Raw genomic sequence first — 12,987 nt, 5'->3', positions numbered from 1 at the left:
AAAGTCAAGGAAACCAATACACAAACAGTTTGTTTCTGGATAAAATGATTCAGAGAAGTTTGTGAGCCACAAACAGTGGTGTGAATTACCTCAGTAAAAATACTTTAAAGTACTACTTAAGTAGTTTTTCGGGGTATCTGTACTTTACTTTACTACTCATATTTTTGACAACTTTTACTTTTACTTCAGTACATTACTAAAGAAAATTATGTACTTTTTACTCCATACATTTTCACGGATACCCAAAAGTACTTGTTACATTTTGAATGCTTAGCAGGACAGGAACATTCACACACTTATCCTACTGCCTCTGATCTGACGGACTCACTAAACACACATGCTTCGTTTGTAAATTATGTCTCAGTGTTGGAGTGTGCCCTTGGCTATCCATACATTACAATAACACGAAAAAGGTGCTGTCTGGTTTGCTTATTATAAGGAATTTTAAATTATTTATACTTCTACTTTCAACTATATTTTAGCAATAACATTTACTTTTGATACTTAAATATATTTAAAAACAAATACTTTTAGACTTTTACTCAAGTAGTATTTTACTGGGTGACTCTCTTTTACTTGAGTCATTTTCTATTAAGGTATCTTTACTTTTACTCGAATATGACAATTGTGTACTTTTTCCACCACTGGCCACAACCAAATTCCGATTCCATCAAGCCTTGTCATCATCCATCTATTTATATCTGTGGGCTGACTTTGATAGATAATGAATCTTACTCGGGGTATAGTAGGTTCCTTCCCACTCATACCTTGTACCTGAGGTACTAGCTGTAGAAAGCGGAATGAGACTCTTCTCTGTTTCCTGTCCAAACATAAAAACTGATGTTTTGAACTAATTTTTGATTAACAAATTTCAGTAAAGGTTTCATTTCTCCAAAAAAAAGAAGCAACCGTATCAAGCCAATATTTTATTGGCAGAATCCAGTAACTCTGACTTACTTACAATGTCTTCTTTAAACATTTTTGAACTATGGTAAGCCAGAGGACACACTTGTAAGATGGTAGTCAGCCAATAAAATCTCTCGTTTCAGTGTTCCCTCCCACTGTATGACGGCTACATGTAAAGTGTCATCATATATAAGGTGCCCCACTGTCAGACCCACACACTATGCAGTGCAGAAGTGACTGATGTACAAATGATGGTCAGACACTTATTTTTGTTTTACATAAACTTGGGTAAGTGTAAGACGTTTTAATTGAGTTCCTTTTTTAATCATTTGAAGTATGTCGTTTTAATAGAAACGGTTGATCCATGTCTTTGTCTTTGATCCATTTTGTTTGTTTGCTTTGACAGTTTGTGCTTTTACCAAACCAAACGTAATCCAACCAACCCCTGTGATGTTTACTGAGCCGGGAGGCACTGTGACTCTCACTTGCTTTCGTCCAAATGTGTCAGTGACCAGTTTTGATTGGTTCAAGCAGAGTGTTGGACAGAAACCCCTTCACATGGCGTCATCACCATATATTGGCCAAGATAGTTTTTATTCCAACAATTTTATCAAGGACTTTACTCAGACCAAGCGTTTGGGTGTGAGGAGAGGAGACTACAGCTGTAACTTGACCATTTCCAAGGCACAGCCAGGGGACTCAGCTACATACTATTGTTCCACTAGAGTCATCTATGAGCTCACTATTGGAGAGGGAACTGTTTTATTTGTCAAAGGTAGCTAAACATTTGTTTTTTCAATTTCAAAATGTTCAGTGGTGTAAAGTACCCAAGAGAAATACTTTAAAGTACTAATTAAGTTGTTTTTTTGGGTATCTGTACTTTACTTTACCGTTTATATTTTTTGACAACTTTGACTTTTACTCCACTACATTCCTAAAGAAAATATCTACTTTTTACTCCCATAAATGTTCCCTGACACCCAAAAGTACTCATACATTTCAAATGCTCAGGCAGGACAGCAATATGGTCCAATTGACGCACATACATTTAACAATATAACGCATTGTCATCTCTACTGCCTCTGATATGGCGGACTCACTAAACACATATACCGGGTTTGTGTAAATTATGTCTTGAGTGTTGGAGTGTGAGAGTGTGCCGTCTAGTTTGCATAATAGAAGGAATTTGATGTATAGCATTCACTTGACATTTGAGTACTTTCCCCCCAACTGTACTTAAGTACATTTAAAACCAGATACTTTTAGACTTTTACTCAAGTATTATTTTACTAGGTGACTTTCACGTTTACTTGAGAAATTTCTATTAAGGCATCATTACTTTTACTCAAGTATGACATTGAGGACTTTTTCCACCATTGCACATTTTGTGGCCCTGTATGTTGACATGTTGATGTTCGTACAACTGTTTATTCAAATGCTACTGATGAATACATGGCTGTAATATTTTTCACCCAAACACCTTCAGACTCAGAGTCCAACAGCATGTCTGTGCTCCAGCAGCCTGTGTCTGAGTCAGTCCAGCCAGGAGACTCTGTGACTCTGAACTGTACAATACACACTAAGACCTGTGCAGGAGAACGCAGTGTCCTTTGGTTCAGACATGGCTCAGGAGAATCCCGTCCAGGAATCATTTACACCCATGGAAACAGGAGTGATCAGTGTGAGAAGAGCACTGAGGCTGGGTCTCCTACACAGAGCTGTGTCTACAACCTCCCCAAGAGGAACCTCAGCTTATCTGATGCTGGGACTTACTACTGTGCTGTGGCCTCATGTGGGGAGATACTGTTTGGAGACGGGACCAAGCTGGACCTTCAAGGTAAATCCCATTTAATCTGTACATTGCCACAGCAATACGGTATATTCATGCAAATGACCTACCTCAAAGCGATCCCATACATCTGCCTCAACAAGCTATTCAATATCACCATCAGCTTTTGATTACATACTGTTTGATGATCTTCCTAAGCGCTCATGAATATAATATGAATTCACTGATACCCTTTCCACAGTTCCAGAGCATCATCCTCCATTTGATCTGAGTCCTACTGTTCTGTCATTGGTCGTCTCCAACATCGTTCTGGGGATAGTGACCCTTCTTCTTGTCTGGGCGCTGTGCAAGACTCAGAACAGAGATAGCAGAGGTATTACTTTATATCTAATGTATCCAATGTATATAATGTTATAGCTGATGTATCTAAAGGTTCATGCATCTCTATGCAATGTACCTTCTTGACATGTAAGTTAAATAATCAAAGTTTAACAATTGTTAATTAACTACATGAGGTTAAAAAGAAGTAGAATGTCGTAAAAAATGATAGCTGCCCTTCCTCTATTTCAATCTCTTTGAAGGGAGGACTGATGTCCCAACGTCCCAGGGCAATCAGGTAAATTTGTAAATAGAGTATATTTTCAGTTTGAACAAGAATCTGCAATTACATTTTCCTTACAGCTAGTATTCAGCTTATTTGTGATGTTTATGTTTTAAACATTTCTTGGAAGTAATAGGTCACTGTACTGGATGTCATTTTTCTGTCTGTCTCTGTTCCACTGACTGTCAGATCATTGTAGTGGTTGTACTGTCTGAACAGTCATGTCTTTTGTAGAGTGTTTTCTTCCACAGGAGAATATAAACATTATATAGTAGATCATGCTGTCATCATAATGTATTTTCTCATGGCTCCACCCCCCTCAGAATCAAGACAGTGACGTGTTGAACTATGCAGCTGTCAGTTTCACCCCCAAGAAGAAGTCCTCCTCTAGAACAGCGAGAAAGAAGACCAGCAGAGAGGATGCAGTGTACTCTGATGTCAGATACCTTCAGCAGCAGTGAAATATATCACCACTGTCACAAAGACTCCAAGAATAACCATTTTACTATTTGTAGTATAATTGAACTGCTTTTAGTAACTGAAATTAGTTACAATGTAACAAAGACAATGTAATTTTAACATTGTCTAGATTTATGTAATCCTGTAATGCCTTAAATAGCCATATCTTTTGACAGTTTGTAAGAAATCATCTGATAGAGAATCCCATTTTTGCTCTATTACTATGTGTTTTTAACATAATAAACCATTCATTTATACACTCCGTTCATCTCTATTCTCTGTCTACTGAACGTCTCTGCCACCACATATACAAATATACAAAATGATTAAAGGAATAGCAGTTTAGCTGAATATGTGTCAGGCTCCATCACAACATTAGAAATGGAGGAACACCAACACACATCCATTTCTTATCACAGAATAACTGCTTTTTTATGTAACTGTTATTTAACCAAGTTTAGAGTTGCTGAGATACAAATACATTTTTCAGGAGAGACCATGAGAATCACTCTGACTCCACATACCGGACACAGATAAACATGTATATGATTTACAATAAATGCTCTCTTTGTAAGAAGTGCAGTGTGGGTTTACACACCTACCAGGCAGTAGCGGTGCGTGGGTACAATCACCGGGAAAGCCAAGCCATGTTACAACCTATGTGTTGTGATAATTGCATTGTTTGATCTATAACCTGATAATTCATATGTCTTGCAACCGTGATATAAAGGTCGAGATAATAAGAAGACACAGTGGCAGAATAAATTCAACATCACCTTTGTTATATATCACAATACCGGATAGCAACCTTTGTCCAGTGAAGTCCACAAAGAGAGTCACCTCAAGTCGCACAGAAAACAGAAGCTGCCTCCACTATTCCAGCACCATTTCAACTTCAACATTTCAACTTGATCAAACCACCTCTGCTTAGTCTAATTCAGTGACAACTAAAAGATACCAAAAACGATTTAGTCCAATGAACGTAAGCTACATTAAATATGATGTGGCTGTCCATGGTTCTGATTTCCGTGTGTGTGCGTGCGTGCGTGCGCGTGTGTGTGTGTCTGTGCAAGTAGAAAAACATGTTGACTAACCTTACTTGTAGAGAAACGCCATCCTCCTCTCTTTCATGTTGACAAAACGGTCTATCACTCTGTCATACACGCTGTAATATTTTGTTGTCCTACTGAATGCTACCTGGCTAAATGCTTGCTTGTTAGCCTAACTTCCATTCATGGGCAACGTTAGCTTGTTAACATTAGCCTTCTACATCTAGCTACATATTGAACTTCTATCCTCTCAGACCAGGGGCACAACAATGTATGAATTGATGGTTTGTTCAGAATCGCTGTTATAATCATTGGCCTGTACGGGGAATTAAGTAAAACCACAAGTCCAAATCCCTATCTCCATCCATGGCTAATTTTGGAAAATGACAATTTTAGCTGGCTAGGTAGCAACAGGAGGACAACAACACAACAACACAACGAGATGTAACAATTCAAGTGTTTCTGTCAATCACGTATACAATCACGTATACGCAATAGGATTTGATAGAAGTGATGACAAATCCAAGGTTGCTTCCCATGACACTTTATTTTGGTGTACCAGGACCACACAGAGTTGAGCCCGCTCAGTTTAGCTCAATGCTGAATGGCTCGGGATGCTTTCTCCAGTGAGATCAAATTCAGCCTCTTACGAATTGAAGGAAAATTGTGAAACACAGAGAGACGAAAGACACATTTTACTAGTCAATTTTATGGGCAAGCCTGACTTTCCTTGGTATCCATGAATACACACCACTGCTACCAGTAAGGGTGTTATTTGTTGTATCTCCCACCAATCAGAGAAAAAAAGGTTCCTTTCTCTGTAACTGTGAGGCAAGAAGCCTACTGATCACAGTACTGCACCAGTACTGTGTATGCACCCCACTATTCATCTGTATGTACTATATGTGAATATCTAGACTGCCTAGTCCATTTCTCCTGTGTTTCACTAGCTATTTACTGTAAGATAACTGACACTGTCCTCTTCCTTGACTCAATGTATTGACATGGCTTTACTGTAACTCTTATGCAAATGTGGATGTGAATTGATACATTTGACACCTACATCAATTAGCCTTTACCTCAAACTGATGTTGGATCGTATCATTGTGGAATATTCTGGTATAATGAATACTATTTTGGAGATGTCGCGTATCTCATGATTCAAAGTATGTAAAGAAACAGAATGTTTAGTAGCAAACTATGTTTCCAGGTTTAAAATTCTAAATGTCTAAATGTTGTGTGGTTCTCTTTAGCCTATTAATCAACTCAAGTGAACGGAACCAGGCCTAGACATTGAGGGTTAGACCTTGTAAGAGCTGATTATAATTCATGTATATTTTTAAAAACTATTTCTGCAAAGCATGTCGTCCTCACACAGGGCACCAAATGTAGGTACAGGTATTATACATTATATGACAGGGGTTTCTGGTCAGCAACCTCCTTTTAAATATATGTATTTTTCTACTTCTCAAGAGAATCAAGCCGGATTGCTCAACTACATAACGTTTGTTCGAGTTGTAATCATTATTATCCTGATTGCAACACACATTCTCTTGTGGAGGAGAACTCTGCAAAAAAAGTCAGCAGGGTGATTAAGTTTGACTTTGTTATACTTTATTCAAAATATATGATATATGAATGCCATATATTAATGTAATGAATTAATATTATATCATGTATGAATGCCAAACAAGAAAATACAAAAATATATATTTTTTGTTTTTTAATTAGGGGTGACCATGGACACTTTATCCACAGTCCAAGTGAGTCATTTGGCCTTCTATTTTTTTCTTGACGTTACACTGCTTCACATTGACAATAAAATCTTATGCATCATACGGATCGCTGGGGTAATTTAGTAATTGTGGATGACGCACGTGTCTCTCTTTCTTTATTTTAGACTCTGACAAAAAATGACACTGTGCGGAGCTTCTCAATAAACAAATCAGAGTGTGGAAGAGGGAGAGTGCAGGGTGGAAAAGTTGTGTATGCTCCCAGAAGGCAATAATCGTGAAATACTTCCCATCAGTCTTGTTTCAATATGTTAATATATCATACTGTATCTATCAGTACTGAATAAAAAAAAGGCATTTTCAATAAAGATTCATTTATTTATTGAAAGTCTAAACAGAAATATCCAAAAAGTATTACAAACGAATCTGCATTATCAACATGTGGGCATTTTACCTTGATATTGTCAACTAAGCTGACGAGCATTGAAACATTTTAACAGACAGTAAACCATATGTGTTTGTAACAGCAAAGGGATTGCGAAAATTAGTCATTGAATGAATCTATTTCCTGGTGGTGTAGATGATGAAGATTATGGTCAGACAGCAGAGGAGAATTTCAGTTCTTATGATGGAGAGGAGGACAAGGATCCTCATATCTGCTTCAGTCGCCACTTGAATGGTCCTACCTGTAAACCTTTCCATTTTTTGGTGTCATTGTATATAATATAGTATTGGCTATCCTGGACGGTATTCTCCTGAGCCATGTCTGAACCAACACTGTGTTCTCCTGCACAGGTCTCAGTGTGTATTGTCCAGTTCAGAGCACAGTCTCCTGGCTGGACTGACTGAGACTGTCCCATTGTCACTTTGAACCAGTTGTAGTTGCCAAGGTCCCCAGTGATGAAGAAATTCCAAATGAACTGTGTCTCCATTGTTGAAGGTCTTCAAACATCAGACTGAGCAAAAGCAAGAGACAAAGCTGAAAAATATAAATGTTTTGATTAATTTTTGAAATCAGAATTTTTATATTTCACCTTTATTTACCAGGTAGGCCAGTTGAGAACAAGTTCTCATTTACAACCGAGACCTGGCTAAGATAAAGCAAAGCAGTGTGACAAAAACAACAACACATAGAGTTACACATAAACAAAAAAATAAGAAAATTGAAAAATTTATGTACAGTGAGTGCAAATGTAGAAGAGTAGGGAGGTAGGCAATAAATAGACCCTCGAGGCAAAAATAATTACAATCAAAGACCTCAATCTCAATCTAGTTCATGCATGTTCAGGTACTCTGCTGAAAATTGTTACAAAGTGTGTTGTCAGAAGACATATATTTAAAACTTAAATACATAGGCATTATCCTCCGTTTCAATAGTAAGTTTGCACTATTACAGCTGACTCTAACTGCTCCAAATAACTGAGAGATGGCCAGACAGAGTTTTGTCATTGTCCTCCGTAGATTGATCCCCATCATGTGGAGGCTCCTTAGAAGTGGAAGGAGAGAACCATCCTACTCAGAGAATTAAACAAATAAATAATTGTAAAACATTAAATAAAATTATCCGTTTTAGATAAAACTATATGAAATATTTTCTCGTGACACCAAATAATTGATTAAAACACACTATTTTGCAATGAAGTTATACAGTAGTCTCAGCAGCACTCTGTCAGGCAGAACTATTGTGTAGCTTCTCTCCTCTTCTGGGAACATTGACTTGAATACAAAACCTTGGAGGCTCATGGTTCTCCCCCCCCCTTCCATAGACTTACACAGTAATTACGACAACAAAAGAGAGAGAGAGAGAGCTAGCTATATTTCGAAGTATATATTTAGTTCACTTTCACTTACTTAGTTAGCATCGAATGCAGCTACCAAGTTTAGCCTACTCAAACACCCGGCTCAAATGGAGAGGGATGCTATGTTAGCTAGCTGGCTATGGTTATCCAACACGGGAACTCTTCCAGTCAAGGTCACTGTTTGTCACCTTGATTACAAAATATTCTCTCGACCTGTGCACCTACGTTGTAAACTTTCATTCATAGGCTAGGTTGTAGCAACCTCATGATGGGTACAGGGAACATTTGAGTATCATGTAGTAACCTAAACCTATCAATGTTTCATTGAGCTGGGTGAATGGAATATGAATGTTGTAATAGAAATAAGGCCATGTTCATAATAAAACATTATCATCCGCCCTTAAATGGCACCGACTGCCACTGGTATATACTAGTCATTCTGTTTGTTAGAGTGAGAGGCAGGGGATTGGCTGTCTTAAAACTTGTTACGGCTAGACGTTCCTCTAGTGGAACGTTTCGACAACATCCGGTGAAATTGCAGAGCGCGAAATTCAAATTAAATTATTAGAAATATTTAACTTTCATAAAATCACAAGTGCAATACACCACAATAAAGCTTAACTTCTTGTTAATCCAGCCACCGTGTCAGATTTCAAAAAGGCTTTACGGCGAAAGCAAACCATGCGATTATCTGAGGACAGCACCCACCATAAAAACACATGAAAATCATATTTCAGCCAAGCAGGTGCGACATGAAAGTCAGAAATAACAATATAATTCATGCCTTACCTTTGAATATATTATTCTGTTGGCACTCCAATATGTCCCAGAAACATCACAAATGGTCCTTTTGTTCGATAAACTCCTTTTTTATATTAATATCCCCAAAATGTCCATTTATTTGGCACGTTTGATTCAGAAAAACATTGGTTCCAACTCGCCCAACATCACAACAAAAGATCTAATAAGTTACCTGTAAACTTTGTCCAAACATTTCAAACAACTTTCGTAAAATTTAAGATGGAAAATACTGTGTTCAATAGCGGATAAAATCAAAGTGGAGGGAGCAACAGGTCGCGCACCCCAAACAAGAGTCCACTTGGCTTGACTCTCATTCTGAATAGCCGTACTTCTTCATTTCTCAAAGGAAAAACATCAACCAATTTCTAAAGACTGTTGACATCTAGTGGAAGCTATAGGAACTGCAACCAGGTGCTTCATAAATCTAGTTCCTCATAGAAAACCAATAGAAAACACAGTCAACTCAACAACAAAAAATCCTGGATGGTTTGTCCTCGGGGTTTCGCCTGCCAAATAAGTTCTGTCATACTCACAGACATTATTTTAACAGTTTTAGAACCTTCAGAGTGTTTTCTATCCAAATCTGCCAATTATATCCTAGCATATCCTAGCTTCTGGGCCTGAGTAGCAGGCAGTTTACTTTGGGCACGCTTTTCATCCGGATGTGAAAATACCGCCCCCTTTCCCAAATAGGTTTTAAATGGCTGGAATGATGGTCCCCAGGGCTGATTGGCTGTTCTGAGACCAGCAGAGAGAAGGAAGAGGACACCTACTGTATCATCAGTCCTGCTTCTAACAGTGAACTCTGAAGTTAATAAAGTCCTGAATAATCAGATGATGATTAACTTTCTTATATGTTTGAGATTTTTACACTATATCTAAAATATTTTATACATTAATGAACAATCTTTTCAAGTTAACTGAAATAGAACAGTATTAATTACATGCCTATGTGTGATTGGTCGCTTCAACTGCAGTATTGTGCAGCATCAGATTTTGACTCAAACGTGAAAAGAGATGTCTTTAGGCGTTAGCTAATTCCCATTTCCTTCAGTTTGTTTCTAGTTGACATTAGAAAGGTATCAAGTGCATCAACCACAGTGCAAGGACAGACGCTGGGAGACGAGATGCAAGTACAAAAAAATGGACAGCGTCTGTGGGGCTGAGGTTAGGCCTAGGGTTAGAGTTCGGCAAGGGCTTAAGGGTGAGGGCTGGTGGATAGTTAGTTTGAACATGTATAATCCATCTGTAGGGTGAAGCCTTGTGGTCCTCTATGAACCCCACCAAACCCAAACACCTACAGAATCAGTCAAAAGTTTGGACACACCTACTCATTCAAGGGTCTTTCTTTATTATTTACTGTTTTCTACATTGTAGAATAATAGTGAAGACATCAAAACCATGAAATAACACATATGGAATTTCTACAATGTAGAAAATAGTAAAAAATAAAGAAAAACCCTTGAATGAGTAGGTGTGTCCAAACTTGTGAAGGGTACTGTATCTGAACCCCACTAAACCCCAACACCTATATCATCTCTTCCCACACTTTTTTGGCCTGCAACCCCATTTTGATATCCAACATTTTTTGAGACCCACCATGTAAAAACAGTGATGTAATCAAAGTCTCTATCAAAAGATAGAGACACATTTGTAGGAAGGAACAGAAACCGCTCTGTTTATTACAACCGCAACTTGCGTCTCCTGGAGGTTACTGACGTAACCCCGGTTCTATGAACCAAGAGCGATTTTGTACATTTTATTTCCCATTTTTTTCTTGTGACCCCATTTTTAAATCAGGGGACAGACACTACATGGGGTTGCAACCTTTAGACCTATATGAACCCATCCGAATCCAAACACCTATTTCCATTTAGATTCAACAACATATGCTACATTTTTGTTTTCACACTCCACATGTGATATCAATGATTCTAATCATTAATGTAGGACTTTGTGCTTTGTGTTTCAGGTTTGGTCTCTGTTTTGGTTTCTCAGTGTCAGACTATGGAGGTCCGTACTGGGGATACCATCACCTTGCAGTGCTCCAATGTTACAACGGCTGTGGGACACACAGCATGGTTCAAGCAAGTCAACGGATCAGAGCCTGTGTGTATCTCGTCTATGTACAGTGTGGCTTCAACACCTGATCTTCATAATGGTTTTCAAAGGAACCATTCTGAAATGTTCAGCAACAACACCACTATCGTTCTCAAAATCACAAAAGTGTAAATAGCTGACTGTGGCCTGTATATGTTTGTGCATTGTATCCACATTGCCACATGTTCTTTGTCAACGCAAAAAATTCAAGGTTAGTTTTCAACTATTTATCTTGCTTTGATACATTTGAAAATGTGTATCAACCTTGTTAGGAGTTTGTTTCATGACTAAGGCAAACCATTACTGGACATATTTTTTATCATTATATTTTTGAGAAAAAATGCTTTTTTATTTTTTACTAATCTCAATGTTAAAGTGCACAACGGATTTGAGGAAATACCAGAGTCATCTAAAGAGAGTGAGTTTCTTTCTTTCTCATGTAGATTAAAAAAAAGAATAACTAAGCAAAAAAAAATTGTGCGTCATTAAAGGACCATCAAGTGATTTAATAAAATGTCATCTAATAGGACATTGTAATGGAACTATCAGTCTAGTAGGAGAGGATGATGATGGAACCATGTACCTCCTTCCCCTGGTTGTGATCCTGGGTGTTGTGACTGCTGTTCTACTGATAGTCATCCTCATCCTGGTCCTCAAGATCAGATGAGACATAAACAACACAGGTAGGAACCCACATCATGATCATATAGGACCGGTGAACTACACTTCAAATAGGGATGTTTTCACTAGAATGGAGAGTGTCACGACTTCCGCCGAAGTCGGCTCCTCTCCTTGTTCGGGCGGCGTTTGGCGATCAACATCGCTGGCTTTCTAGCCATCACTGCTCCATTTTTCATATATCCATTAGTCTTGTCTTGTCTCGTTTCCATACACACCTGGATTTCCTTTCCCCAATCAATCTACTTGTATCTAACCCTCTGTTTCCCATCATGTTTTGTGTGTAATTGTTTCATGTTATGTGGTGTTAGTTTACGCGCTTTACTTTTATGTTTGTGTTTTTTGAGCGCGTTTGATTTATGTAGTGCTCTCGTTTTTGGAACTTTAATAAAAGTGCGCCTGTTCATTATACTCTGCTCTCCTGCACCTGACTTCGCCTCCAATACACCATTGACAGAATGAGCCATTAATCCGTTCTTGTCTCTCTTTTATATTATATTCAGGACCTGATTCTCAAAGACAACCACAAAATGATCAGGTGAATACTGCATGATTAAATACTGAAACTTAAGCAATTCAGAAACTGAGAAAATTACAATTGTAGCTTGCAAATCTACACAACCAAGACCCAGATGCATTGAATTATGCCGCTCTGAATTTCACCTCCAAGAAGAGGAAGATGGAGAAGAGAAGAGAGAAGGAGCTGGATCCCCATGTAGTGTATGCTGCTACAAGATGATAAAGTGGAGGAGGATGGAAGAGGAAAATTAGTTGTCCATATCTTTGAATAAAAGTTGAAATCTTGCTATATTGTGTCTTTGTAGTTATATTAAATGTATTGAAATGTAAATCAGTAACTATCGCTGTAGTGTTTGAGTTGTACAACAGTGCTACTGTAGCCCTCTCCAACAAATTAGGTCACACATCTCAGTGGTTCAGGGTGTGGTTAGAGAGGGGGAGTTAGAAGTAAAAACACAACTGTTTAATGGTCGCAGAGGAGCAGTTGCATATTTTGGCCTCTCTGAACTTAGATCTCTGTTGTGTGTGTCAGTGATTTGGTCATTTTTTTATA

The 12,987-nt window shown here is 38.1% G+C and overlaps 1 protein-coding gene and 1 pseudogene across 1 annotated transcript; both read left to right on the top strand.

Annotated features, from left to right (window-relative positions):
• The first annotated feature begins 1,049 nt into the window (after window positions 1-1,049).
• Window positions 1,050-4,018, top strand: LOC110500547 (uncharacterized). The gene is made up of 6 exons (XM_090214638.1): window positions 1,050-1,194; window positions 1,313-1,681; window positions 2,393-2,743; window positions 2,937-3,068; window positions 3,277-3,311; window positions 3,620-4,018. Exons 1-6 carry the CDS (start codon window positions 1,155-1,157, stop codon window positions 3,755-3,757), a joined length of 1,065 nt encoding a protein of 354 aa, XP_090070764.1. The 5' UTR covers window positions 1,050-1,154; the 3' UTR covers window positions 3,758-4,018.
• A 3,074-nt stretch (window positions 4,019-7,092) lies between these two features.
• LOC149973242 (uncharacterized) lies at window positions 7,093-12,654 on the top strand (annotated as a pseudogene).
• Window positions 12,655-12,987: the final 333 nt, after the last annotated feature.

Source organism: Oncorhynchus mykiss, chromosome 21 (genome assembly GCF_057628025.1).
Source record: "Oncorhynchus mykiss isolate SJ-2025 chromosome 21, ASM5762802v1, whole genome shotgun sequence".
NCBI classification, from domain to species: Eukaryota; Metazoa; Chordata; class Actinopteri; order Salmoniformes; family Salmonidae; genus Oncorhynchus; species Oncorhynchus mykiss.
This window is presented reverse-complemented; position numbering and strand designations above follow the sequence as displayed.